The sequence below is a fragment of the Cervus canadensis genome, chromosome 6, assembly GCF_019320065.1.
Source record: "Cervus canadensis isolate Bull #8, Minnesota chromosome 6, ASM1932006v1, whole genome shotgun sequence".
Lineage (NCBI taxonomy): Eukaryota > Metazoa > Chordata > Mammalia > Artiodactyla > Cervidae > Cervus > Cervus canadensis.
Window position 1 is genome coordinate 51,073,994 of NC_057391.1, and position 27,097 is coordinate 51,101,090.

The 27,097-nt window shown below is 36.2% G+C and overlaps 2 protein-coding genes across 9 annotated transcripts in view; one reads left to right on the forward strand and one right to left on the reverse strand.

Annotated features, from left to right (window-relative positions):
- CCPG1 (cell cycle progression 1) overlaps positions 1-8,287 on the forward strand; it is a 45,739-nt gene extending 37,452 nt beyond the window's left edge. For 2 of the 4 annotated variants that reach the window (XM_043471900.1, XM_043471904.1), the window contains one exon: positions 596-1,375. In XM_043471900.1, the coding sequence (XP_043327835.1) occupies positions 596-785 (190 nt within the window). In that variant the 3' untranslated portion in view covers positions 786-1,375. Of the gene's footprint in view, positions 1-595; positions 1,376-5,475 lie in introns of those variants that run through there. The other 2 variants (XM_043471901.1, XM_043471903.1) reach the window with 2 other exon arrangements.
- Positions 1,362-27,010, reverse strand: PIGB (phosphatidylinositol glycan anchor biosynthesis class B). Of its 5 annotated transcripts, none has more exons than XM_043471907.1 (13): positions 26,868-27,010; positions 26,538-26,665; positions 23,710-23,845; positions 23,174-23,291; positions 19,144-19,248; positions 17,456-17,586; positions 14,845-14,985; positions 13,487-13,538; positions 8,673-8,884; positions 7,687-7,751; positions 4,122-4,335; positions 2,062-2,242; positions 1,362-1,736 (listed from the first exon to the last, which is right to left on the reverse strand). In XM_043471907.1, exons 1-13 carry the CDS (start codon positions 27,008-27,010, stop codon positions 1,599-1,601), a joined length of 1,764 nt encoding a protein of 587 aa, XP_043327842.1. In that variant the 3' UTR covers positions 1,362-1,598. The 5 variants fall into 5 exon arrangements, with proteins under 5 accessions (XP_043327842.1, XP_043327841.1, XP_043327843.1 ...); XM_043471906.1 differs by having other exon boundaries at positions 17,456-17,574; positions 26,538-26,695; XM_043471908.1 differs by having other exon boundaries at positions 8,673-8,839; positions 26,538-26,695.
- Between the last annotated feature and the right edge of the window lie 87 nt (positions 27,011-27,097).

The window sequence follows — 27,097 nt, forward strand, 5'->3', positions numbered from 1 at the left end:
CATCTCAAGTAAAAGGAATAATGTTAAATGCTTTCCCCGCCCCACCCCCCAAAAAAAGAATGGATATCTTGGTTGGGAATTGGATGGCCATGGAGTGTTTTGTCGAGCTAGTGACAAAGGTGTGATGATGGAGATGAAGAACTGCATGTAGATACTGTTTATAAGCCTTAGCTGTTAGAGCACGCATGTGCATGCAGAAAAGAGGGAGAGAGGGAGGGAGGAACTCTGTAGGAGATGTGTATGTATCCCTGCTGAGGGAGGAAGCCACTTGAGGAGGGGGAATTAATAGGAAAGGAGAAAAAATAATGGAAACACATCTCATTATTTTATTGTCACATTTCTATTTATCTTTTGAGTGTTTCCCCTCTTTGCCAGCACAGTTTATGTTTGTCCATTTTTTCTTTCTGTAGGATAAAAGTATAAACTCACTGAAATCTTTTTCATATGGTTATACTAGGATTATATACTTCAGATTCATTTACTGTCCTTTTTCAGTGTTCAGATAATAGATTAATGGAGAAAAAACATTAAAATTGTTTCCTGTTTAAATAAATTTAACTCTAACCTGGATGAAAAATGTGTTTACTGCTTTCAGTCGACCAGATAAAAAGCAACGTATGGTAAATATTGAAAGCTCCAGGCATCGAAAACAAGAGCAGAAGCACCCTCAGCCACAACCTTATAAAAGGGAAGGTAAATGGCATAAATATGGTCGCACTAATGGAAGACATATGGCAAACCTTGAAATAGAATTGGGGCAGTTACCTTTTGATCCTAAATATTGACCATCACAACTAAGTTAAATTAGAAAACTGTAACAGAAACTTGGATGCTTTCTTTACTGTTTGGTGTTGAAACTAAGATGAAATTATCAAGATAACAATGTCTTTTTATCATTTCTAAGTATAGTTTGATGATTTTATATTATTAGTCAAGTATCGAGCAAAAGCTTACTAACTTGCATTTTCCTGTAGTTTAGCTTCGCTGAATATTTTTTTTGGCACTGGAAATGTTCAACTGTAGTTTTATTAAGGAAGCCAAGCATGCAACACATTTTGTGCATGAAATGAGACTTCCTTTCAGTGTATGAGCTTAAAGCAAGCTCAAATCATACATGACAAAGTGTAATTAACACTGATATTTGTGTTAAATTTCCAGTAGAGCTTGAAAAAAAAGTACATTGTGATGGAATTTCATCTTTAACATTTTATAACCTTACACTTGCTTCTTGTCTTTTTGTGGGTTCAAGAGCCCGTTGATTTGTGAAGAATTTGCTGCCTTCTTATGAACTTGCTGACTTGTTCTCTTGTGAAATTTCTTGCACATCTGAATATTGTGGAAGAAACAATAAAACTGCACCATGAGGAAAACTAAAGGTCTTTATTTAAAATCTGGCATTGCATTAATATATGATTTTATATTGTGATTTTCTCCCCATACATTTCCTCAGTAGTGCTATTTGGTAAAGCATTTCATAGTGGTTTTTGCAAGTTCCATGAGTTTTACCCAGTATTTAGTAGCATCTTTCAGCCACATCTGAATATTTCTGCTCAGCAATCTCTATTTCTCTGAGAAAGATCTAAACATAGTTCAGAATTTCATCTTTGGTTGAGTTTCCCTTTTAACTTCCGTTCATAGACGTATATGTGACTTCCAGTTCGACTCTCCGGAAAGTGAGTGTGGAATAAAACAGCAGTTCTCTCATAGTTGTTTGAAATTAGGAAAGGACTTATTTCCTAGAAGTAAATAAATGTTTTTAAGCAAATAAAAGCCACCTTTTGTTGAGTACTGTTTCATGAATTTAAGAATGACCTATTAGTTCTTCTGCAACTTTTTTCTTAAACAATGCAATTTCATAATAAAATGATTCATGGTAAGTAACATACATTCCTTGGTAGTTCTATAGAACTAGGGCTGATTTTGACTAGGGAAAAGATCAGTTAATAAAATATGTGTGAAAGGGACCGTTAAAAAAAGTGATATTGTCTATTTATCTGAGTGTTTGCTAAACCTGAGGTAAAATAAAAATACCAAGTTATACCTTTTTTCATATTCCCTTACCTCCTCCAAGACGCTGAAGATGATCAAGTGAGTAGGCAGTGATGAATCATTTTGAAACTCCATATACAACCACTTTAAGGGATTTAGATAAAACATATCTGCTTCAACAAGATAATCAGTTTTTCCAGTCAGGTCTGGGGGACACTGGAGAAATCTCATTGGAAGCGGGTAGTGGACATGGCTATAAAAAGAAAGTTATCATTATAGTTAGAAGAAGTTAAAAAAAAATTGTGACAGTTTTCAAATTACTCTTAAGATACATCATGTTCACATAACAAAATGTGAAATCTGAATCTAAACTGGGTTTTACTTAAGGTGAAGAGGCACATCTTTAATGCAGTTTTCTCAAAAAATGGAGACCAAGTTTCTTATACAGTGTAGGTAGCATAACCTCAAGTCCAAACTAAAGAGTGAAACTCCCATGTGAAGGTGGGAAGTTGGTCCGCAGCTTGTGTAACTAAGTACTCTCTAACATTAGTATGTGTTCCAGGGATGCATAGGGGCTTTGGGACCAGGTATGTTACTTGTTAATAAGGGAGTAATATCTGGCAAGGTAGAAAACTGGTCATGAACCTGAAAAGATAAAGGATTCTTCATTCTTTTCTTCTTTCTGCTCTGAATTCTTAAGTGACAAGTTTTTCCTATTTCTTTTGTTGTCCTTAAATATTTATATATAAGTATGATTTAGTAAAAAGAACAACATGGGTTCATGGATCAGAGTCCGAATAAGTAATGGTTTTACTGTGGCATTGGAAGATAAGAGTGTATGTAGAAAAGGTGGATTAAGCAGTTACTTGGGACATGCAAAAAGTCATGTTTACAACTTTGCCTCAGAAAAAAATATTTGATAGAGGTTTATTTTCATCTATGAAATGCATACAAAGTAAATTTACACAGGATGTTAATACTTCATGACTTTTACAATTTTGAGGATGGTCTTGCTTCAAGGGGAAAGCAGAAACAATTGAGAAAAGGCTGCCAGCCTTATATTTCAGAGGTAGGTATCAGACTGTGTGTGTGTGTGTGCGCGCACTCCATTGTGCATTGTTGGAAAAACCTAAGATGCTAACTAGGTGAACTGTGCAAAGCCTAAGATATCAGTCACTACAGCCATGTATGGGAGAGCATCATGGTACCTCTAGGATTCCTGTTCTCTGAAGTTATCACTACTGAGAGTATAGGGAGAATGAACATCCCTCTCTCAGCTTATGTAGAACGGGATCTTCAAGTTAAAGGGCTGTTTGGGGTCTTGCATCCATCTAACTGGCTTTTGCTGGACAATCCCAATTTTCCAAATAGCCTATTAATGGTTGGCATTAATGATTCAGTTAAGCAGAGTATTCCACAAGTGTTAAATTACTATAAAATACCAACTTTGATATTGACTGAATGTGCACATGGAAAATTAACTTCAGATTAACTATAGATAGGTAAAGAATTTTCTAAAGGAAAGCTGTTTTCTTTGTCCTTTTATCCTTATTAGGCAATTGGTGAAGTAATATAGCTCCCTGAAATACAAGCTTAGTGTCCATGATGTATTTTTAAATGCCCTGCATAATTAAGGCACTTTCACTGTTATTTCCCAGAGACATACTTAATCCAAGCATTAGAATATCATCTAATTGAATTCCCTAACTTTTACATGCAAGACAGCTGATATCTACAGAAATTAAAAACACTGGTTTAAGACCAGGACAACAGTCCCCATCAGTAAATCTGGGCTTGAATCCCATGTTCTGAGATCATTTAAAAATTATGTAAATATAAGATGTATCACAAAGATTTGTATTAAGATCAATGATACCTGAATTTTTTTTTTTTTTTACTGAGTATCTTTTAAAGGTAGTATAAAATACTGTATAGGTTTATTTGATCAGAGTATTTAAATGTAAGTTGTTTTGAATATTAAAGTTTGTTTAAAAGGGGTATATTTTCATTGACATGAACAGGAGTTTCAAATGCCTTATCATCATTTGACCAGTTAATTTAAATTGAGGAATCCTAAAGGAGTTTTAAAGTAGTTTTTACAATCATAGCGTTTAGTGAACAGTTTTTCTTACCTGTAATAAGGGGTAGAGTGACAGGGCATCATCATGAGTACTGACGCTGAAGACACACTTGCATTGTTGTAAGAGAGTTCTTGAATGTTAGTCATGACATCGAGAGTACCTCGTTGATGAACTAAACCAGTATAGAGGGCAAGGAGCATATTTGATAAAAACAGAAAACTTAGAGCTGGTTTCTTCCATGTTTTCAAGTTGTTTAGCGAGTATCCTATATAAAGATAGACACATTGAATGGTAACACTGGTAATTTCTTTTCTTATAGCTAAGTGAATATTAATTGCAAATATATAATCTTTAATGGAAGTGTAGTACGAGCTGAAATGCTGTCATGGAAAAACACGAAATAAGCATTGGGTCGTGTTTGTATTTCTCTTGACTATTCACTGTCATTGTCCAGTATCATCCAGGTCTTGACGGTCTTGACCTTTTTCTAGAAAAAGGAACTGACCTATAGCAGAAGGAGTATGGCTAGGGAGTCCAGATTTGAATTCTAGCTTTAGCATTAGTTTCCCATCTGCAGCAGTACCTTTTTCAAATATTAGGGGAAAATGTATGTACAGTGCCAGTCCTGGTACATAGTTGATAAATATATAGAACTTGCTTTTATTCCATTTACCTATCTCTTTAATTTCCCAAGCACTAGTGATAGATTGTGTACATGGAAGTCTCAGTAATTCTGGAGGAAATGTAACTATGTATTATTCTTAAAAAAATATACCACTAGGCTCCTGGGAGATTTTCAGTGGTCAGTTTGAGAGTGGTGGCATGGATCTCTTTCTGGAAGTATATTTATGTTTGTTTGTTTTTTTCTTTCACTATTGTGTTGGGCAATTTGGAGATGCTGAACAATTAAGAGGGTATAAGTGATGCCTCTGAGCATGGTAATGGGAGGGAGGGTAGGGGAACCAGTTCTGTAACACTGGTTATCTGACTTTTGAAACAGCACGAGTGTGGTTTTGCTAAAAAGATTAGCATATGGAAAAACAAAGTGGCCTAATCAGGGACAAGCAGGTCTGCAAAGGCCACTGTAGTAAAAACATATTAAGCAGAAACCCAACCCAGAACTGGAAACAGCTCAAATGACAGAAATTCAGTCTAAGAATTTCAGCGTTATTAGACTAGTGACGGCTTTCTTTTACAGGTAAGGAAACTGAGGTACAAGGTTATGCAGTTCAAATAAGGATCAAAGCCAACATTCTGATCTAGAATTACGGTGTTTTGGGTAGGATTGGGGGAAGTTCAAATTAGGCAAGAGAAGTTACTGTAGATTGAAAAAAACAGCTGTAGTTACTTCTCTTCCTGTGTCCTGTCCCCACACTAGCCTGAAGTCTGTCATCTCTTAATCTAGCTTGGCTTTGTGACTTGGTTTGACTAAAAGAACGTGGTAGAAGTGGCAGTGTGCCGGTTCCACGCTGGGGCCTTCCTCGGATCCACGCCTACACCCAGCTTGCTCAGCACCAGAGAGCCTGCTGGAGAATGAGCACCCACAGAAGAGCTGAGGTACCCTGACCAATAGCCAGCTGAATCCCAAGGATGTGACAGCCCAGCATGGTTCAGCAGAGCTGCCTGCCTCCTCCGCAGCTGATAATATTTGCATAAGTGAGCTCAGTGAAGAACCACCCACCTCAGCTGTCGATTTGTAAATAATAATTGTAAGCCACCAAGTGTTGAGGTGACTTGTTACACTGCAATTGCCAATAGAATTGTCATGTTTATATAAAATCAGGTTAAAATAGGTCACATAAGAATACAGTAAAAACAGATTTGAGGTACAATGCAATTCAAGATTTCAAGTGTCTAGAAAAGAAAACTGGGCCAGAAAACTGTGCCATTTAAAACATCTGGAACTCCAAAGAGACTGTTGTCTGAAATCATTCCTGAACTTGCAGACTTTGGTCTAGGTGAACTCACTACTTAACTGGTCTTGTTGGAACTTGGCATAACAGTTCTAATTCTTAGTGGAAGCACAAGTCTCCAAGGAATCAGCATTTTTGGCTCACCCAGGAACCTTAGGTACACGTGTCTGAGTGAAAAGCTCACATCCTGTGAGAGGATCAGGGGTTTTTCTAGGTCTCTGTCCTTATAGGATCTTTCTGAATGGACATAAGATGGAAGAAAGGCAGATTCTTTTCATTAGAAAGGTGTCTCTTCAGCCCACACCAGCATTTTCTCTCAGTGTTTGGGACTGGAAACAGTTTACCAAGACCCTCCCCCTTAAAGATTGACTCTCTTGGAATGGAAATGAGGATTTAGACAACTTAGTCTTTAAAACACTCTGTAAAGACACACAGCAGAGAAATAGTATGCTGGGAAAACCAGATTATAAAAATGTAATCAAGTTCCTAAATTAACCAAACTAAACAAAATGTGCACAGAAATATTTGTCCTCCAGTAGTATCTGGCAGTGTTCACCTGGGTGAAAAGTAAACAATTATAAGTAACTCAAGTGGTTGTTAAAAAGAAAAAAAAAAAACCCCTAAGTCTGAATAGTAATTTATGAACAGAATTGTTCTGTTAAATGGTCGCACTATTCTAAAGACTTGCCAAATAGCTCTTAGATGCTTATATTTTTGTGTCTGCATCTGTAGATGAAGTAAGTAAGACTATATAAAGATAATATATGACACTAACTTTGGTTTCAGTACTTTAGATATTTCAGATGTATAGACATGTATGTTTGTGTCTAAAGAGAATACATAAAGCTGAGATGTAGGAGATGATATTTATACTTGACCAAAGAAGGCTGCTTAACTCAATGAATTTGGAGGGTTTTTTTGTTTGTTTTTTAAGTAAAAAGTTTGGTACCATTAATGCCCTCATTTTTCTTAGCCTCCAGGTCCAATTTGATTATCATTTCTTCCTTCCTTAGTCCAGTGATTTTTCTTTTTTAAGTGATTAATATTTGAAGCAAGCCAACAAATCATTCTGAATTAAACTTTAATAAAGTTTCAATTCGTAAATTTTCCACACCAACATAAAAATTCATATTTTCCAGAGCTTAGTGTAATACAAGACTTTAGAAGTCACATTTTAAAAACTTACTGCAAAGACCTAGTGGAGATACGGAGAAAGGCAGCAAATGAAACCAGAGGTGTGAATCACGTTAAAAACTGCATATTCGTTGGGACTGAGTCTTGAAGGGATAAATGTATATAAAGCATTAAAAACTAGTTTCAGCATTAATTTTCCATTTGTGGAATGTAGAACTTGTAGTTTAACCATAAATTTAAATTAACTATTCTGAAATAGATGTATTACTTTTAGTGAAAGATTTCTAACAGCCAGAAATACTACCATCAAAAGGTGCTATGGATGGTGGATCCTTATATTTTTATCTCACTTTACAGGACACAGGAAAAAGGACATTTAGGGAGGAAAAAGGATATTTTGGCTGCATAAAATAATAATAAGGGAAAGCTGCAGTAATATAATCAATTTGTAATTAAGGAGCAATCCTTACTTAGCCTAGTAGACAATAATCTTTTAGAGTTTAATAAGCATTGATTGTCCTTGGTTTCTTTATTATTGTTTTTTTTCTCTATTTTACAAAAATACTTACCACAGAACACCATACAAAATGGTAAAACTGGATAGATAAACCTGAATTCTTTGTGGCTCAACATGCTATAATAAAAAGATATTCAAAGAAAATATTATTTTCTCATATTAAATGATGGTTTAAGAAATTAGTGTATTTAAAATGAATATAATTAACATCTGTTTTTGTAATTATGAGACTGAATTTCATGCTTCAGGAATCAGTCTAATTATTTTTTGGTTATATGGTGATGATGATGTGTTAAAAGTAATGCCAACAGTTGATGTCAATGTGAAATTCTAAAGAACAATTGCATACTAAAAAAAGGGATCTGTGTTACCAACCCAAGTAAGTTATATTACTCAAATTTCAAATAGAAATGCATACATTTTCATTTAGAAATACATTACTTAAAATGTTGGCGGTTTCTGTTTTTTAAAAGCAAATACAATTTCAACCTCTTAAAATTGAATATAATCTTAGTAAGCAAACTATATGTATCAGAAGGGCTTTCCAGGTGGCTCAGACTGTAAAGAATCTGCCTGCAATGCAGGAGACTCGGGTTTGATCCCTGGGTTGGGAAGATCTGGAGAATGTATTAAAATTATTCAGTTGGTCTGAGCATCATCATTTGTTTGTTGTTGTTTAAATGCTAAGTCGTGTCCAAGTCTTTCCCACCCTCTGAATTCTAGCCCACTAGGCTCCTTTGTCCATGGGATTTCCCAGGCAAGAACACTGGAGTGGGTTGCCATTTCTTTCTCCAAAGGATCTTCCCGATCCAGGGACTGAACCCATGTCTCCTGTGTTACAGGCGGATTCTTTACCACTGAGCCACCAGGGAAGCCCTGACTACCAGCATAATCACTGCATTTTCAATCTGCTAAATAATCCCCACTAACAAATCATAAGAATTAATGAACCTGCAAAAGATAGTTACCTTCCAAATAATTTATTTAATTTCTTGGTAATATTTAAAAAATGAACTATTTGAACAAATAAAACCTTACCTATAAACTAGCAGTGTCCATAGCACAGTCACCAAAAATATCCTGTACCTCTTTGGGGCTAGAAAGCAGCCATGAATAAAGAAGGGTAAGTGAGTACCCAGGACAGCTGGAAATCCTTGACTGAAGTACCAGTGCCATGGATGAGAACCATAAAATGATCCCAAATCCTGCAGCACATTGAATTTCAAAAAATTGTATTGAACCAGAGTCCACTGGGATAGTTGAAGGAAAAAGAGACAGAAATGTGTTAATGCCAAGTATGAATTTTGGGCATTGGGGAATTTGGCATAATCATGAAATTAAATCAGAATGAAGTCTGAACACTAGGTAGTAGTTTACATTGATAATTTTGAATATGCAATAATTCTTTTTTATACTGTTATGGTTTATAATAGTATACTGAATACAGTTCTCTGTGCTATATAACAGAATCTTGTTCTTCCATTATCCATATAATAATTTGCATCTACTAATCGTAAACTCCCAAGCCAACCCTCCCTCCACCCCCTTCCCCTTGGCAACCACAAGTCTGTTCTTTCATGTCCCTGAGTCTGTTTCTGTTTCACAGATAGGTTCATCTGTGTCCTGTTTTAAAGATTCCACATATGAATGATATCATATGGTATGTCTTTCTCTGACTTCATTTAGTATGATCATCTCTAGTTGCATCCATGTTGCTGCACATAGCATTATTTCAGTCTTTTTTATGGCTGAGTAGTATTCCCTTGTATGTTTATCCATTTCTCTGTCAATGGATATTTACGTTGTCTCCATGTTTTGGCTATTGTGAATAATGCTGCTATGAACATAATGGTGCCAGTATCTTTTTAGATTTAAGTTTTGTCTGGCTATGTGGAAAAAATCCCAGGAGTGGGATTGCTGGATCACATGGTAATTCCGTTTTTCATTTTCTGAGGAACCTTCATACTGTTTTCCATAGAGGCTGTACCGTAAGCTTACATTCCCACCAAAGGTGTAAGAGGGTTCCCTTTTCTCCACATTCTCTCAAGCATTTGTTAATTGTAGCTTTTAATGATGGCCATTCTGACCAGTGTGAGCTGGTACCTCATTGTAGTTTTGATTTGCATTTTTGTAATAGTGAGGATGAACATCTTTTCATGTACCTATTGGCCATTGTATTTCTTCTTTGGAGAAATGTCTGTTTAGGTTTTCTGCCCATTTTTCGATTGGGTTGTTTGTTTTTCTGTTGTTGAGTTAAATGAACTGTTGGCATATTCTGGAAATTAAGCCCTTGTTGTTTGTATCATTTGCAAATATTTTCTCCTGTTCTTTAAGTTGTCTTTTTGTTTCTTTTTTATGATTTCTTTTGCTGTGCAAAATCTATAAGTTTGATTAGGTTCCACTTGTTTATATATTTTTTTATATTTTCCTTTTTAAAAAAAATTAATTATTTTAATTAGAGGCTAATTGCTTTACAGTATTGTAATGGTTTTTGCCATACATTGACATGAATCAGCCATGGGTGTACATGTGTTCCCCATCCCCATTTGTTTATATTTGTTTTTATTTCCATTGCCTTGGGAGACTGACCTAAGAAAACATTGGCATGATTTATATCAGAGAATATTTTGCTTATGATCTCTTCTAGGAGTTTTATGGTGTCATGTCTATGTTTAAGTCTTTAAACAGCCATTTTGAGTTTATTTTTGTGTATGGTGAGACAGTGTATTCTAACTTCGATCTAACTTTCCTATTACCAGTTGCTGAAGAGACTGTCTTTTTTCCATTGTATATTATTACTTCCTTTTTCAAAGATTAATTGACTGTAGGTGTGTGGGTTTATTTCTGGGCTCTCTATTCAGTTCCATTGATCCATATATCCATTTTTGTGCCGGTGCCATGCTGATTTGTTGCTGTAACTTGGTAGTATTGTCTGAAGTCTGGGAGGGTTATGCCTCCTACTTTGTTCTTTTTCTGAAGGATTGCTTAGCAATTCAGGGTCTCTTATGGTTCCATATAAATTTCAGGATTGTTCTAGTTCTACAAAAAATGTTATGAGTAATTTAATAGGAGCAGTCACATTAAATCTGTAGATTCTCTGGGTAGTACGGCCATTTTAACAATATAAATTCTTTCAATGGAAGTGCATGGGATATCTTTTCCATTTCTTTGAATCATCTTAAGTTTCCTTTATTAATGTTTTATAGTTCCCAGTATATAAGCCTTTCACCTCCTTGGTCAGGTTTAAGTATTTTATTTTGAGTGGTGTGATTTTGAAAGGTGTTTTTTTTTATATTCCCTTTCTGATATTTCATTGTTAGTGTAAAGAAATGCAAAGGATTTATGTATGTTAATTTTGTATCCTGCTACCTTGCTGAGTTCATTTATCCGTTCTAGTAGTTTATGTGTGGAGTCTTCAGGGTTTTCTATAGATGGTATCATGTTATCTGCTATAATGACAATTTTGCCTCTTCCTTTCCACTTTGGATACCTTTTCTTATCTGACTGCTGTGGCTAGGACTTCCAGTACTATGTTGAATAGAAGAGGTGAGAGTGGGCATCCTTATCTTCTTCCAGATTTTAGTGGGAAGGCTTTCAGCTTTTCGCCATTGAGTATTGTATTTCCTCTGGATTTGTCATGCATTTGTGCTCAGTCGCTCAAGTCAAGTCTGACTCTGCAACCCCATGGACTGTAGCCCGCCACGCTCCTCGACCCATGGGATTGTCCCCAGGCAAGAATACTGGAGAGTTGCCATTTCTTCCTCCAAGGGGATCTTCCCAACCCAGGTATTGAACCCACGTCGCGTGTCTCCTGCATTGGCAGTCATATTCTTTACCATTGAGCCACTTGGGAAGCCCATGGGTTTGTCTTAAATAGCTTTTATTATCTTGAGATATGTTCCTTCTATGCCCACTTTGGCAAGAGTTTTTTTAATCATGAATGTTGAATTATGGCAGATGGTTTTTCTGCATCTAGTGAGATGATCATGTGGCTTCTGTCTTCTGTTTATGTGTTGTATCACATTGATTTGCCTATGTTGAACCATCCTTGTGAACCTAGGATGAATCCCACTTGGTCATGGTATACAATCTTTCTATGTGTTTTTGGATTTGGTTTGCTAATATTTTGTTGATAATTTTTGCATCAATATTCATCAAAAGTATTGGCCTGTAATTGTCTTTTTTGGTGATTATCTTTGTCTAGTTTTACTTCATAGAATGTCTTTGGGAGTGATCCTGATCAGTATAAGCTCTTCTTTGCATGTTTGGTAGAATTTGCCTGTGAAGCCATCTGGTCCTGGACTTTTGTTTGTAGCAAGTATGTAAAATTTTTTTTAAAAATTAAAATTTTAAATTAATTAATTACAATTAATTTTAATTCTATTTTAATTCTATTTCTTCTCTAGTGATTGAAAGAGCACAATTCAAGAAGTGAATCAATTTCTTCTTGATTCAGTTTTGGTGGACTGAATGTTTCTAGAAACTTGTCCATTTCTTCTAGGTTGTCAGATTTGTTGGCATATATTTGTTCATAGTATTATGTTGCTTTGTATTTATGCAGTATCAGTTGTTAATGTTTCCTTTTTCATTTCTTAATTTATTTGGGTCCTCTGTCTTTTCTTCTCGGTGAGCCTGGCCAGAGGTTTGTCAGTCTTGTTTATTACCCTTTCAGAGAACCAGCTCTTGGTTTTACTGATTTTTTTTCATCTCTTAATTTTCTCTCTTATCTTTATTATTTCCTTCCTTCTGCTGACTTCTGGTTTTGTTTTTCTTTTTCTAACTCTTTTAAGTGGCAAGTTTAGGTGGTTCATTTTATATTTTTCTTGTTTTTTGAGGAAAGCCTGTATCACTGTGAACTTCTGTCTAAGAACTGCTTCTGCTGCATCCCATCAATTTTGTATGGTTCTCTTTTCATTGTCATTTATAGTAACAGTGAAATCATTAACTTTTGTAAGTATTAATGTGTTCTTTGTAAAACACTAGTTCTTTGAGATTCAAGAGTATATAATTGTTTATGCCCATTTTGACAGTGTAGCATGCAGACATAAAGAATCAATAAAAATAATTTTTATATGTATTTAGTACCCATATTAAAAATTTTACTGTAGTCCCACCTTATGGCATCACACATTACCTATTAAGATAAGCTCATTACCTATTAAGATAAAAACACTGCCCTTTGAATTACAGCATAAAGTAGGTAATAATAGCAGCTAACATTAAGTGCTCACTTTTGCCATGCAATGTTGTAAGCATTTTACATGTATTATCTCATTTAATCTTCCAACCTTAACAGACAAGTACCACAATTATTTCCAGATAAGGAAATGGGCAAGAATAACTGGTCCAAAGTCTTACATCTTAATACACTAGGCTTCAGACAGTAGCATCTGATTCTGGAACCTATAAGTGACTTAAAAACAGGCAACTAAAAAACAACCAGAGGCTATTACCAATTAGATTAAACCTATTACCATTATTATTAGATTAAACCAATACTAAATCTATTACCAGTAAGATTAAACCAGACGCTTAAAGAATATTCTGGTTAATATGAATTCTGAATAATTGAGGTTAACTAATATCATTTAAAAGTTAACCTTTATTGTTACAAACCTGACAACAGTACTTTAAATGGACTCTTACACAATACACAATTCTGTTATATGGAAAGTACAGCAAAGTGAATCAAAGGCATATGCTACTAGCTTTTTTCTAATATATCCCATATCATTAAACAAATGATTTGCCTATGTTTCCAGATACTCATGGATTAAAAAGTAAGGCTGAGTTTTTAGTGTAATAAATGACTATATTAAAGTAACTTTTTAAAAAAAGTTATTTTTACTTACTTGACCAAAAAAAATACGATCAATTATCAGAGACAAACTCAAAGTGACAAATCTGAAAAACAAAATAGAATGGTGACTAACATTTTTTTTTTTTGGGTGACTAACATTTTGAACCTACAGAAAATCCAGCAATGGTATATGACTTAGTGGCATATAGCATCAAAAGCCACTTTAAAAATGCTTCAAACATTTCTCCAGCTGAATACGGATTTACACGTTTTGAAAGATATTGAGAAAAGCTGTATTTAAACTTTTTAAAAGTAATAAATTCTGTATTACCTATTGCTGCATAATGAATTACTGCCAAATGTTTTGGCAACCTAAAACTATGAACATTTATTATCTCACAGCTTCTGTGGGTCAAGAATCCAGGCACAGCTTAGCTGGGTATCTCTGACTCAGGATCTCGTAACTTGTTAGGATACTGACTGGGTCTGGAGTTTCAGCTGAAGGCTCTCATGATTTTTCCCTACAGCATGCATTGTCACTTCTCAAGTTTCTCAAACATAAATTAATCATAGTTTTTAGCTGTCTCCCCGAACTGGAATGTATAATTCATGAAGGAATGCACTTTGTTTTGTTAAATTGCTGTATCTCTAGCATGTGGAACAGCACCTAGCACATATTAGTATTAAATATTTGCTGAATGAATGCTTTACAATCAAAACAGTGTTAATAAATCTGAGAAATGACAATAGTGGCAACTTAGCCACCATGTGATTTTGTCCTTTTTTAATAGCTACCAAAAATAGCCTGTACAGAGTGAATACTAATATATTTAGAAGATCACTGTTTTAAGAGTCAAAGTGCATTAATTCCTTCAATGAATAATTTTGTATATTCCACTAGGTACCTGGTATAATTCTGATCCTAGGAGCTCAAAATACAGTTAGAGAACCTGGGTTTCAATCCCATTCTCATCACAGCAACCCAGTGACACTGGCTAATTTACTTTTTCATCTAGCCCTTCATTTTCTGTATCACAAAGTAAAAACACACCTACATTGCCTAGATCCAAGAATTGTGAAAATCAGGTAATATGTGAATATATACTGTATGTTTATTATAAAATCGCATACAAATGTGAAGGAATCAAGTATCCTTAAAATACATTTGAAAAATATTTAAGAAATAAAGCATAGAAAAGTTTTTAATTTAGAAAAACTCCCAGGATCCTCATTTAAGCAAATTAAAATACTCAGAATCACAACTAAAAATATAAAATTGGAAATACTATGTTTCCTTGGTCTGATAATTCTCAGTGATATTAGAAGATATACCTGACTAAAAAGATGTAAGATCTTGTTCATAATCTTTAATTTATTAAAATTAATATGATGGATTGTAGCCATACCTACCCTACAGGTAAAAACTGATGTAGAATAAGATCAAGCTTTCTCTGTTCTTGCCAGAAATGTCTGAACAGCAAAGGTATCCATGGAATAACAGCTGTGGGACGGATTATGAAGGCAAGTGCCACCAGGGATGAGTACTTCACACTATATGCAAGGAAAAGGTATTGTTAAGACAACTTGGAAATGAGTTCAGAGGTTATCTATTTACTCTGTGGTATTACATTTTTTTTTTTTTTTAATTAGAGCATTTTCTTTTTGGTATAAATAGCTATCTGAACATGGGGAAGCTACCTAAACTTTCTGGTTCTTAATTTTTCTCATCCATAAAAAAGAGGTAATATGTAAGGTCTTTTCCAGCTTTACTTAATATTCTGGTATTTCCAAGTAAGAGGTTATTCTAATCTTAATGTTAGTTTTATTTACTGAGAGGTATATCAACTTTTAACCATAAAACTCTGTCACACATTTTCTAAGGGGGAAAAAAAAAGCTCTTTTAAAGAAACATTGGGATTATTTAGGCAATGATGGGCTTCTGGGCACATGTGGTTTTGTTCAGAAAGTAGGCGTGTATAGTTTTGCCCATCTGAAAGATACATATATCTATATATACTTATATAGATATACACCTGATTTTAGAAAGCTTATTGTAAAAATCTATATGATCATGGATAGAAATGTGGGTTTTTACCATTAGGAACTCTCAATAAATAGTTGAAGGAGAGCACCTAATAATCATTAAGACGACAGACAGTGGCAAAATGAAACAACTTTATGGTACTATGATATACCTATTAACTAATAAGTAACTATAAAGAAATTTCCAATGTTGGTGAAGATGTAAGAATAGGAATTTCAAGTTCAAATTCTTACGGACACCAGGTAAGTAGTAAAAATTTGCATGGTACCTCCAATAGTGTCATGAAGGAATCTTGGCCCAGAATGTTGCCAGGCCTTACATTTTTTCAAGATTTTAGGTAAGATCTGCCAATTTAAAAATGTTGCCAAGTAGTTAACGTAAAGAACAAAAACAAACACTGAGCAAGTGAAATAGAACACCTCTGGCTTGGTCTGAACTTGTCGTCAGCCTAATTGCAGATTCTGCCATAGTGAAACTACCTAGAGGATGCCCAAATGTATCTAGTCCTACCTAACCTCACTCCAAATTTTCCAACTTGGATTTCTTACTCCTTTGTGAATATTTCTACATAACTCTTACTGGAATTTAAAATTAAAGCCCCACAACTTTCTCACAAACCTGTTTAGTGTCCCGTATTTAACAGTATCACTCATTTTCTCAGTCTTAAAAGTTTGGAGTCACCTTAAATCCCAACTTTTCATCCCACACATCCACTTTCCTTCCCATTGCCATGATTTTCCATCAAGTCCTCAGACTTGCCTAAAATCTTCTCATAGTTGTGTCACTTGTTTGGAATCTTTTCATAGTCATTATTTCTAATTTTGCAGAAATATTTCTTAAGAATATCATTGTCACCATCAATACTTACTCAACACTTACTGTGTAATAGGCCACACTGTCTATAGATTCTCATTTAATTCTTGAAAGTGGCTCTATTCTCATTTGATAGAAATTAGTGTTTAGACATCCTCATCTATAGGTAATGTAAGTGAATGCCTATTCTAGCAGTCAAGAGTCTTAATGCAGAAATGATCTTATTTGGTTTGATCCTCAACAACCTTGTATATGAGGAAGAATGGATACTAGCTTCTTAACTAGATTCCCAGATTTTCTAGCTTTCTCCCTTTTAGTATATCCTCAGTACTGCTACTAGGAGAAAATTATTTCTAAATCAGGTTTAACTGTGTCATGCTTCTCAAAGCTGCCGGTACCCTGCTACTCATAAAATCTGAATTCTGGAGAAGGGCAAAGTGCCTTGCTAGCCTCACTCCTCTCTTCTCCCACACATCCTACCACACATTAGCTCTTCCAGACAACCTGCCCAGAATACAGTGAAACTCTATTCTGATGTTCCTTTTTCTTAGTATTTTATACCAATTTATATGAACCCAAACCATGTCCATGTATTTTCTATTTGCCATCCAGGATCTACTCTCTATTCTTCACCTCTCAGGGTGTAGGGAGAGTGACCTGTGTGGACTGTATCAATGGGCTGTCTTGCTCTTTGGCTTCTCATTAGCGTTGGTTAACTGGAGGGCAGAAGAGTCAGTGTATGTTTTTCACCCTGCTCTTTCCTTGCTATGGATAAAGGCTGGCTGTACCCCTCTCTTGTTGGGGTCCTCTAAAATAGTTCTAGGGATTTCAGTAACGGTTTCCTCTCCTTACCCCCTGAGGCCAAAGGATAACACAAACTTCCTGTGTGACTAGCCCTCAGGTACTATGGTATCCCCTTACTAGCTTTTCTAAACATTGTTTATACCTTTGTAAACAGTCCTTTTATTAAACTCTCTTTGGTTATCTAGTTTGAGTATCGCTCTTTCCTGCTGTAATAAATATATCAACTGTGAAGTTGTGGTTCTGATAGCCTCCATGAATATTGGGGGAGTCCACTGGATATTGCAATATATTGATAATTTAAGATTTTTCAAAACCATGCTTCAGAGTTTTGTACATAATTGTAACAGTACTGTAACTCACCTGTTCATAGACTTTGAACCTTCCAAAGGATAGTAGAAAAGAGCAATTATAGTGAGAACAGTTTCCATGGTGTTTGTAAGAGTTCTGGTACAGCAATACCACGTGAACCAAGAGCATAACTGGCAAAAAAACTAAGAACAATTACAAGCAAATATATGTGGAGTGGGAAATGGAAAAGCTTAGTATTAATCTTCTAAGGAAAATAGCAGGCCCAAACATTGTTTTTAAGAAGTTATATCAAACACATGTCTATGATAATCAGATCTATATTTGTCAAAGTTAAGTTTATTCTCTTAGGTACATTTTTGTGGCATTTCATTTGATTTAAATCTCACTTCACACTTATAAAAGATTTAAAAAAATACAGATTCCTTGACAGCAGAGTTTAAAGAAGACTGAAATTCATAGCTAGAGTTTTATAATCGGTATTACTCAAATTGTCTTATATTACTGACAAGTATTGATATTTTTATTGACCTTGGTTTGGCATGTTGTCCTATTTCCTGGAAATTGAAGACAACACACACACACACACAAAGTGACTTATCAGGAAAAAGCATTAAATTTTAATTTGGAAATTGACTAAATTAATAAGCCACTTTTTGGTAGAACATGCAAACAGAAGCATCATTGTCTGCAAAACAAATGCCTTTAAAAGAAACTTACTGGTTGCTTCAGGGATGTCAAAACATGTCATACCAGCTTCCTATCTCTTCCAATACAGACTTTAAAATATGTTCCCAATTAACTTCTTTTTGTGAAGTTAAAGGCTCTTCCTGAACTAGAAGCTCTTAGTGCTGCCACTTTGGAGGAAGGATTTTAAAGGCATTATGTCTTTGCTGTTTTAGGTTTAGCCTTGGGCAGTGTATATAAGCACAAATTAAAGAGACTGACTTAATCCTTGAAGGACTTGATTGCTAAAGTAATCTGTCTTTAATGCAAATCAACACACTACCTGCAGAAATGTCATATTAATAATTAAGTTAATGTTAATAAATTAACACTAAATTATATTTCAGAAATGTGCTGGTAAATTGGTTACCTGGAATTTGAAACATATTTGCCAACAGAAATATAAAAAAGGTAATAAGATTTCTAAGTTGGCTTATATAAGCTTACTTAATTTGATAACTCTTTAGGTTTAACTGGGAAAATCCATTCAGGATTTGAATAGGAGATTGAGAATCTCCTCACTGTGAAATAAGTCAAATGACAAAAGGTAGTCTTCTGTACCTTTTCCATTATTTTAGCCAAAAGTGAAAGAGTGCATCAGTGAGAAGAGAATTCTCAGGCCTGAGTTGCAGGTAGTTGGAGGAACAGTGAAAGGACTGTAAACAGCTGAGGTAATCTGTGGTAGGCAATAGTTTAGAACTGTTGCTACTGAATATTATGGCAAGTGAGACGAGGACTCAGCCCTGAGTCATGGTGCTTCCCAAGGCTCTGTCCTAGGCTTCGGCCTCTCTAGGGTTGGAGGGCACCAATGGGTTCTACCACGTAGGACTCATTCAGGAGGAGACAGCATGTCCACTTGGATCTTACTGTTCTGAATTATGGAAGTGCCTTTTAAAAGTTGTACAAGTTATCTTCTTAAACTGCCTTGGGAAATCAGCCACGTCGACTGCCCTGTTTATGTGCTTCATGCTCACAGGAATGAAGGAAATAGATGTTCTAATGTGTTTTAGACTTACCACCCATTGTGCTACTTGCTGATTTTCTAGTTGCTTCATTAATGAGTAAAGCCTCAAGTCTGCTATAGCAGACAGAAGTGCTTGGGCAAGTCTAGGAATCCAAATCTTCATTAGTTAAAAAAAAAAAAAAGATATTAAAAACATCTGGTTAGTTCACACTTTAAAACCATAAGAAATCAACAAGCTTATCCAACATTGATTGAAAGCCATTCTTAGTTTTAAAAAAAGATGTATTATTCTATTCTTCTGCAAAAATACCTGTTTTTCTACCAAAAAAACTACATTAATTTTCATGGAAATACCAAAGGGTAGTTTTATGTTTCCCATTCTCTCTGTAATATATGTTTTACAATACTACTAATTTTAAGTAGCCAGCAGCCCATTTCATTGTGTGAAGGCTCTATTTTAGAAGTACATTTAGTTGTTTTCATTAGCATAACAATAGGTAATTTTTAATGAAATATTTACAATACTGTGGGCTAAGTATCATACTAAGTACTTCATGTATATCAGCTCATTCAGTCCTTCTATCAATCTATGAGACAGGATTATAAATGAGAAAACAGGGACAGAGAGGTTAAGTAATTTCCCCAAAACTGCAGAGCTAGTTAGTGTGGAAGTCAGGATTCAAACCCAAGTCTGCCTGATTCCAAAGCTCTTAGCTACTAAATTACATTGCTTCGCTATCCTGCAATATCAATAATGTCAGTTACTTTTTTTTTTTTAAGCTTTAAGTAATATATTATTATAGAAACATAGTTTTCAGATGATATTAAAGAGTAAAGAGAAAGTAAATGTATTATAACTTAATTACAGTTAATTATTCTACATTATACATTAATACCTTTGAGTTTTAAAATGTGTTACAGTTATCATTAACAAACTAAACACTTGCTGGTAGATCACAACTTAATTTTAGTTTATTCAAAAGATGTGTTTCTAAAAATTTACATGTACATATGTATTTTATTGCATCAAACTTCACTAATTTTACATTATAATTAGAGCTGCTTTACTTTCAGTTGTCAGTGGTTTCTAACACTTTAGCTTTATGTCCTTTATCAGTACTCTGTAAATATATTTATAAATCATAAGAGTACATTGTACTTCATAATTCCACTTAAACTGTGCCCGTAAAATACAATAAAAGGCACTTCTGTACTCACTTTCTGTTTGCCCTGCAAAAGAATCTATAAGCCTCCTCCTCACTTCCCAGGTCTGCAAATACTTCATGTGAAAAGTTAATTTCGCTACAAACTTCATATGAGCTGAGTGTTAAGGTAGACACTAAAAAACTAAAAGAATTCTTGTGCACTGAGAGAAGTATAGTTATTTATGAACCTAATGAGCCACTATATTCTGAGCTACTTGCCCTAGCTTTCAATATTTTGTTCAGTTTCAAGACCCACATTTTAAGGTTAGACATTAATAAATTACAAGATGATTATGAGATTTTAAGACTGGAGATGTTTATCCTGGATAAATAGGACTTTTTGAAGTGTTATGTAAAAATCTTGAATTTAAAAGGTAGATTTTAGCTGAACACGAAAATAAATGGAGTTGTAAACTTCCAGTTGTCAGCAGTCTCTCCAGACTTTATCATAATTTTCCAGGTTATAATAAGGCCCTGACAAGAATTAAAGAGTTACACATGGCTGCTGGAGAATAAAAACTAGTGAGATGGAGTAAAGAGAAGATGGAATGTGCCAGGAGTGAACCCTGAAGATTAGGCCTTTGTTGGCAGTTTACCATTCTATATTCCTGTTCTTTAAGATCCTGACCCTTCCTTTCCTGAAGCTCCAGGAGCTGGATACCTGTGGGCCATCTTCTGACTGATCAAAACCCCCATTGTGGTACTCCCCCACCTCCGCCCCACAGGTCTCCCCTCTCATCCCTCTTTCTTCTCACAATATTCCAAGCCAGGGCTCTCCAGTATAAATACAATGTGAGCCACATACTGAATTTTAAATTTTATAGTAGTCAAAAAGTGAAAAATGTCGAAACAGGTAAAATGAGCCTCGATACTTTTATTTACCTTATATCTAAAATATTTCAACATTTAATCAATGTAAAAATTACAGAAATATTTTACATTCTTCTTTTGCTCTAGTTCTTTGACATTTGGTATGGATTTTACACTAAGAGCACAACTCAATTTGGACTAGCCACATTTCTAGCATTTCCAGGCTTGAGTAGCCACATATGGCTGGTGGCTTCTCTATTGAACAGCAGAGCTCTAAGCCATCCTTAATTCCATCCACATACCTTATGGAGTTTAAAGAGAAGTCATCTGGAAAGAGCACTGGGTGTGAATAAGTAGACAGAGGATCTGGTTTTAGCTGTTAACATGCAGTGACTTTGGTCTGTTTCATCACTTCTCTGACCCCTTCTGGTTTCAAAATTACTTAAATTATTTAAAATCTATATTAAAATAATCAAGATGAGAGTATGATGACTGACAGCATCATAATGGTTCTCTGTTCAAGTTATATCTTGAAGACTCCTTCATTCATAATCTAACCTATTTTCTGGGATATTATTTACATTTGCCTAGGCAAATATTAATATCCTCATATCTAGAAGCTAGTGGATAGTTGTGAGAGATGAAAAAACAATTCACAGTTCCTAACTTCTACATGTGTTAATGGGAGAAATAACTCCTGCTGCTCTCAATTTTCCTTCCCTGTGATATTCTCAAATGAAGCATCAATTTCACCAATATGGTCTTTGTTTTTCACTAATGGGTAATTAGGTATCATTGTAAAGGGGAGAGTACAATATAGCCTTTAAAAAAAAAACAAAAAACTAAACAAAACTCCACAACCTCAGTGTCTTTCCAGGCTTCAAAAAACCCTTCAGGATTTGGGCCACTTCCCTAACAGAAAATGGGGAAGGCCCAAACTGTTGAGTCCAACTTGATGATAGCTTAAAGGATGTTGATAATGAGGTTAGAAAAACTTATGCAGCGTTAGTTCTTCTTTTGTATCTTTTCCTGGCAACTGACCCTAGAAATTCATTATCTAGGAATTACAACCCTGCTCACTCTTGATGGCTAATTACTACACAGCACAATGACTGTACATATCAATATATTTTTGTCAAGTTAATTTTCCTAATTTTTAATTTCAACACTAAATCCTGAGTAGGTTTATATGTATTTAGTTTTCATAGGCTCACATAACATGGTCTTCTGTTTACAAGTTAAAAAATAAGATATAACACTTTAAGTGATGCTTTTATGAAGGAAATTTACTTTTAAAGTACAAATAATATATAGTCATTCTGAACATCTGTATTTCTTAATAGAATTTCTCACAGCAGAACACTTTAATGCTTAATGTTTTTAGCACATACTGAACACTTACACATCACCGTGTGTCTTTGAACCCTGGGCTTCCCAGATATGGTCAGAGTTCAGCAACAGTAGTCTTTTAAAAACAAACTTCCATAAATAATTAATTAATTATCATTACTTGCCAACAAAAGTCCGCCTGTGGTTTTTCCAGTAGTCATGTATGGATGTGAGAGTTGGACTATAAAGAAAGCTGAGCGCAGAAGAATTGATGCTTTTGAACTGTGGTGTTGGAGAAGACTCTAGAGTCCCCTGGACTGCAAGGAGATCCAACCAGTCCATCCTAAAGGAGATTAGTCCTGGTTGTTCACTGGAGGGACTGATGTTGAAGCTGAAACTCCAATACTTTGGCCACCTGATGCGGAGAGCTGACTCATTGGAAAAGACCCTGATGCTGGGAAAGATTGAAGGCGGGAGGACAAGGGGACGACAAAGGGTGAGATGGTTGGATGGCATCACCAACACAATGGATGTGGGTTTGGGTGGACTCCGGGAGTTGGTGATGGACAGGGAGGCCTGGTGTGCTGTGGTTCGTGGGGTCGCAAAGAGTCAGACACGACTGAGCGACTGAACTGAACTGAATTATCATTAATATTTAATAATTAATATACATTAACCTTAAAAAAAGGATGAAATCTGTTAATGACTGTTATTTTGATTACCTTTATTTAAACTTACCAGCAAGTGAACACTATCTTTCCCCAAAAGATGCAGAATCTTGTAAATGCTTGCAAAGATTAAGGGGTAAGTATAACCCCTCAATCTTTCTGTCCATTCCCAGGTCAAATAACCATAATTAGTAATATTAAGGACTAATGTTAAGTAGCATTGAAACAAAACCTCTTTTCATTTCTACATATAAAACTTATTTTTCAGCAAAGAATCTTAAATAAAAACAAAGTATTTTACATAGGGTATTGGAAATAAAAATGTAGCTGGCTGACTAAATTTCTTCAAAGCAGGAATTTTTTTTTTTACTTCATTTATATCCTCCATGTTACTGAGCACTGTGGGAATATATGCCAAAGGCTTAGTACATTAACACCAAAGAAAGATACAGAAGAGATATTAGCCTAAAATAATGGCACACTTTTATAGGTTAAAATTACTTGGAAAAAATATGGAAAATTGATTGAAAACATGTCATAGAGCTGACACAGTTTCTGAGATGAATACACATTTCTAGTCCAGGAATAGAAAACTACAAAGGATATTTGAAAACCATATGATGTGCAACTTCAAGAGATTGCCAGTATTCATCTGGAACAAAACTTGTCTGGACTAAAAAGCAGTTACATATTCGTAATGCTATGATAAACAAGACGAGATAAATGTTTTCACCAAGAAGATCTGAAAAAAATGAACAAACAGGTAATTGCAGCACAAGAGTCAGGAAACTTCCACTTGGAGAACTAAAATCTGCTCTGGCTGGCCCCTTGCTCAAGCTCTTAAGTGCAGTGATGAGCTCCAGCCTCTCCACACTACTCAGAAGCAGACCTGGGTGGAAGGTTAGACAAAGCGCCATAGCCTCATCAGTGGGGGATTACCACTCCTTTCACTTAACAAATCAAATATTAAGATACATTTTGAAAAAGAGATTGGGTTAACTAAGGCCTTAAGCTAATATATGTGTATATAATGAAAGAAACCAGCTAACAAATTACTAACTTAGGAAGCATCATTTTGTATATGTGCATATGAGCGTGTGGAGAGTGAAATCGCTCAGTCGTGTCTGACTCTTTGCGACCCCGTCGATTGTAGCCTACCGGGCTCCTCTGTCCATGGGATTCTCCAGGCAAGAATACTGGAGCGGGTTGCCATTTCCTTCTCCAGGGGATCTTCCCGACCCAGGGATCGAATCCAGGTCTCCCACGTTGGAGGGAGACGCTTTAACCTCTGAGCCACCAGGGAAGCCCATATGTGCATATACTGGCATATAAAATGGTCCTTTGTACACTTTTAAATAGTCCTTATTGATGCTTTTGTATGCTAGGCACTGCATTCATTCCTTTACATGCACTATGTCATTTAGTCCTCATTGCTATGGGGAAGGTGTCATTAGCCCTATCTTATATGAGAAAACTGAGGCTCAGAAGTTAAACTGCCTTCTCCCAAGTCAGAAAGGTTGTAAATAAACAGGATTCAAAACCAGGTCTGTATGTTGACTCGAGTCCTGCTCTTAATCACAGATGGACAGCTTATACACTAAATATTTTTTAAATGTGAATTTAGTTGCCAACATTTAAAAATCAGATTTTATGGTAACATCTGTACTGTAGCATATCAAAACTCCTTAAGATCTGGCAACAGAGCTCAACTGGGAAACAGCTGGCTGGTACTGAAAGATAGGGTCCTTTGACTTCTTTCTTGTATTTAGCCTTGCCTCTTCTGTCTCCTGACGACTTGAATTTGCGGCCTGCCTCTGATCCACTGTGAGTCTTTTACTATCATTCTGGGTTCCTGCACTTTCATTATTCTTCAGGAACATTTCCTTTTTTTTTAATTGGAGGGTAATTAAAATATTGTGATGGTTTTGCCATGCATCAACATAAACTGGCCACAGGTTTACATGTGTCCCCTCCCTCCCCAACCCCCTTCCCACCCCATGCCTCCAGGTTGTCACAGAGCGCTGCCTTTGAGTGCCCCGTGTCATACTCAGACTTCCATTGGCTATTATTTGGTAATATATATGTCTCAGTGCTATTCTCTCAAATCACCCAACCCTCTCCTCTGAGTCCAAAAAGTCTGTTTTTTATGTCTCTGTCTACTTTGGTTTCCTGCACATTGGTACCGTCTTTCTAGATTCCATTGTCCAGTTGTCAACATACACATGCACTAATATATGATATTTGTCTTTCATACTTCCCTCTGTAGGACAGGTTCTAGGTTCATCCACCTCATTAGAACTGACTCAAATGCATTCCTTTTTATAGCTGAGTAATATTCCACTGTGTATATGTACTATTTTCCGATGGACATCTAGGTTGCTTCCATGTCCTAGCTATTGTAAATAGTGCAGCAATGAACATTGTGGTACTTTTTCAGTTCAAGACAACATGTATTTTTCAATTCTGGTTTCCTCAGAGTATATGCCCAGCAGTGGGATTTCTGGGTCGTATGGTAGTTTTATGGTCGTATGGTAGTTTTTTAAGGAATCTCCACACTGTTCTCCATAGTGGTGGTATCCGTTTGTATTCCCACCTACAGTGTAAGAGGGTTCCCTTTTCTTCACACCCTCTCCAGCATTTATTGTTTGTAAACTTTTTGATGATGGCCATTCTGACTGGTGTGCGATGATACCTTATTTGCATTTTTTGATTTGCATTTCTCTAAAGAGCAATGTTCTGCATCTTTTCATGTGTTTCTTAGCTATCTGTATGTCTTCTTTGGAGAAATGTATGTTCATGTCTTCTGCCCACTTTTTGATTGGGTTGTTTGTTTTTCTGGTATTGAGCTCCCTGGGCTATTATGTATTTTGAAGATTCTTTGTTAGTTTCATTTGTTATTTTCTCCCATTCTGAGTGTTGTCTTTTCACCTTGCTTATACTTTTCTTAGTAGTGCAAAAGCTTTTAATTAGGTCCCACTGGTTTATTTTTGTTTTTATTTCTATTACACTAGGAGGTGGATCATAGAGGATCCTGCTGTGATTTAGGTCCGAGAATGCAGGAACACATTTTAAGTGTTCTCAACTGGTGCATTCAACGCCATATAGTGCCCCTTCTGAACTTTAATCTTTCAGAAACAAACCTCCCTACTGGACTGTATCTGCTGTCCGAAAACCCTGTGTTCTCTCCTTTTCTCCTCTTTGTGGCCTCAGGCAGAAGAAACTACTCATAACTGGCCCTTAAACAACAGCCTTTGACACATACAAGGCACGCAATATATAATGAATGAATGAGGAACCTATCTACATAATAAATACCCCCTCCGAGAGATCAGAATCCCACTTGCTGGGGTGATGTTTCTCCTGTCAGGGTGACAACGAGACCTAAGAGAAGGCGGAGGGGCCAGCAGGAAAAAGCAATGTGGCGGGTGTCAGACCTGGTTCCACTCCAGGAATCAGCCCTCCGTAGATACGAAACTTTGGGAACACTGGGTCAGGGTGGCCACTCCCTCGCTGACTTGGGATGGCCACATTATGCTTATTCATTTCACATGGCTGCGGAAAGCTGGCACAAAACAATACAGAATACAGTGCCCTGCAAGAGACGGGGTTCCGGAATCCCATCTCCAGCGCAACGCGATTTCTTGGCACACCATCCGCCGCCCCCCGCCCCCAACTCCTGGCCCCCCAGTAGATGGAGCCCTCGTTCAGGGTCGCCGATTTCCCGCCACCACTACCCAGCTCGGCGTCCACACCCCCTCACTCACCCCCGCAGCGCCCGGTGCTCCTCTGCGGGCTGAGATACAAGGTGGACTTTCTCGTTCGCAGCTTCGTCTTCTCGTGGGAGCGGTTCTGGAGACCGCGGAAAAAGAGGCCGCCGCCTCCGCTGTCGTCTCGCTCCATTCTGCATCAGCTGTGAGGTTCACTGGGGACTGCCAGCAGTCAACGTCACCAGCAATGGATGGCTGAAGCGGCGCACGTTGCTCTTCCGCCCACT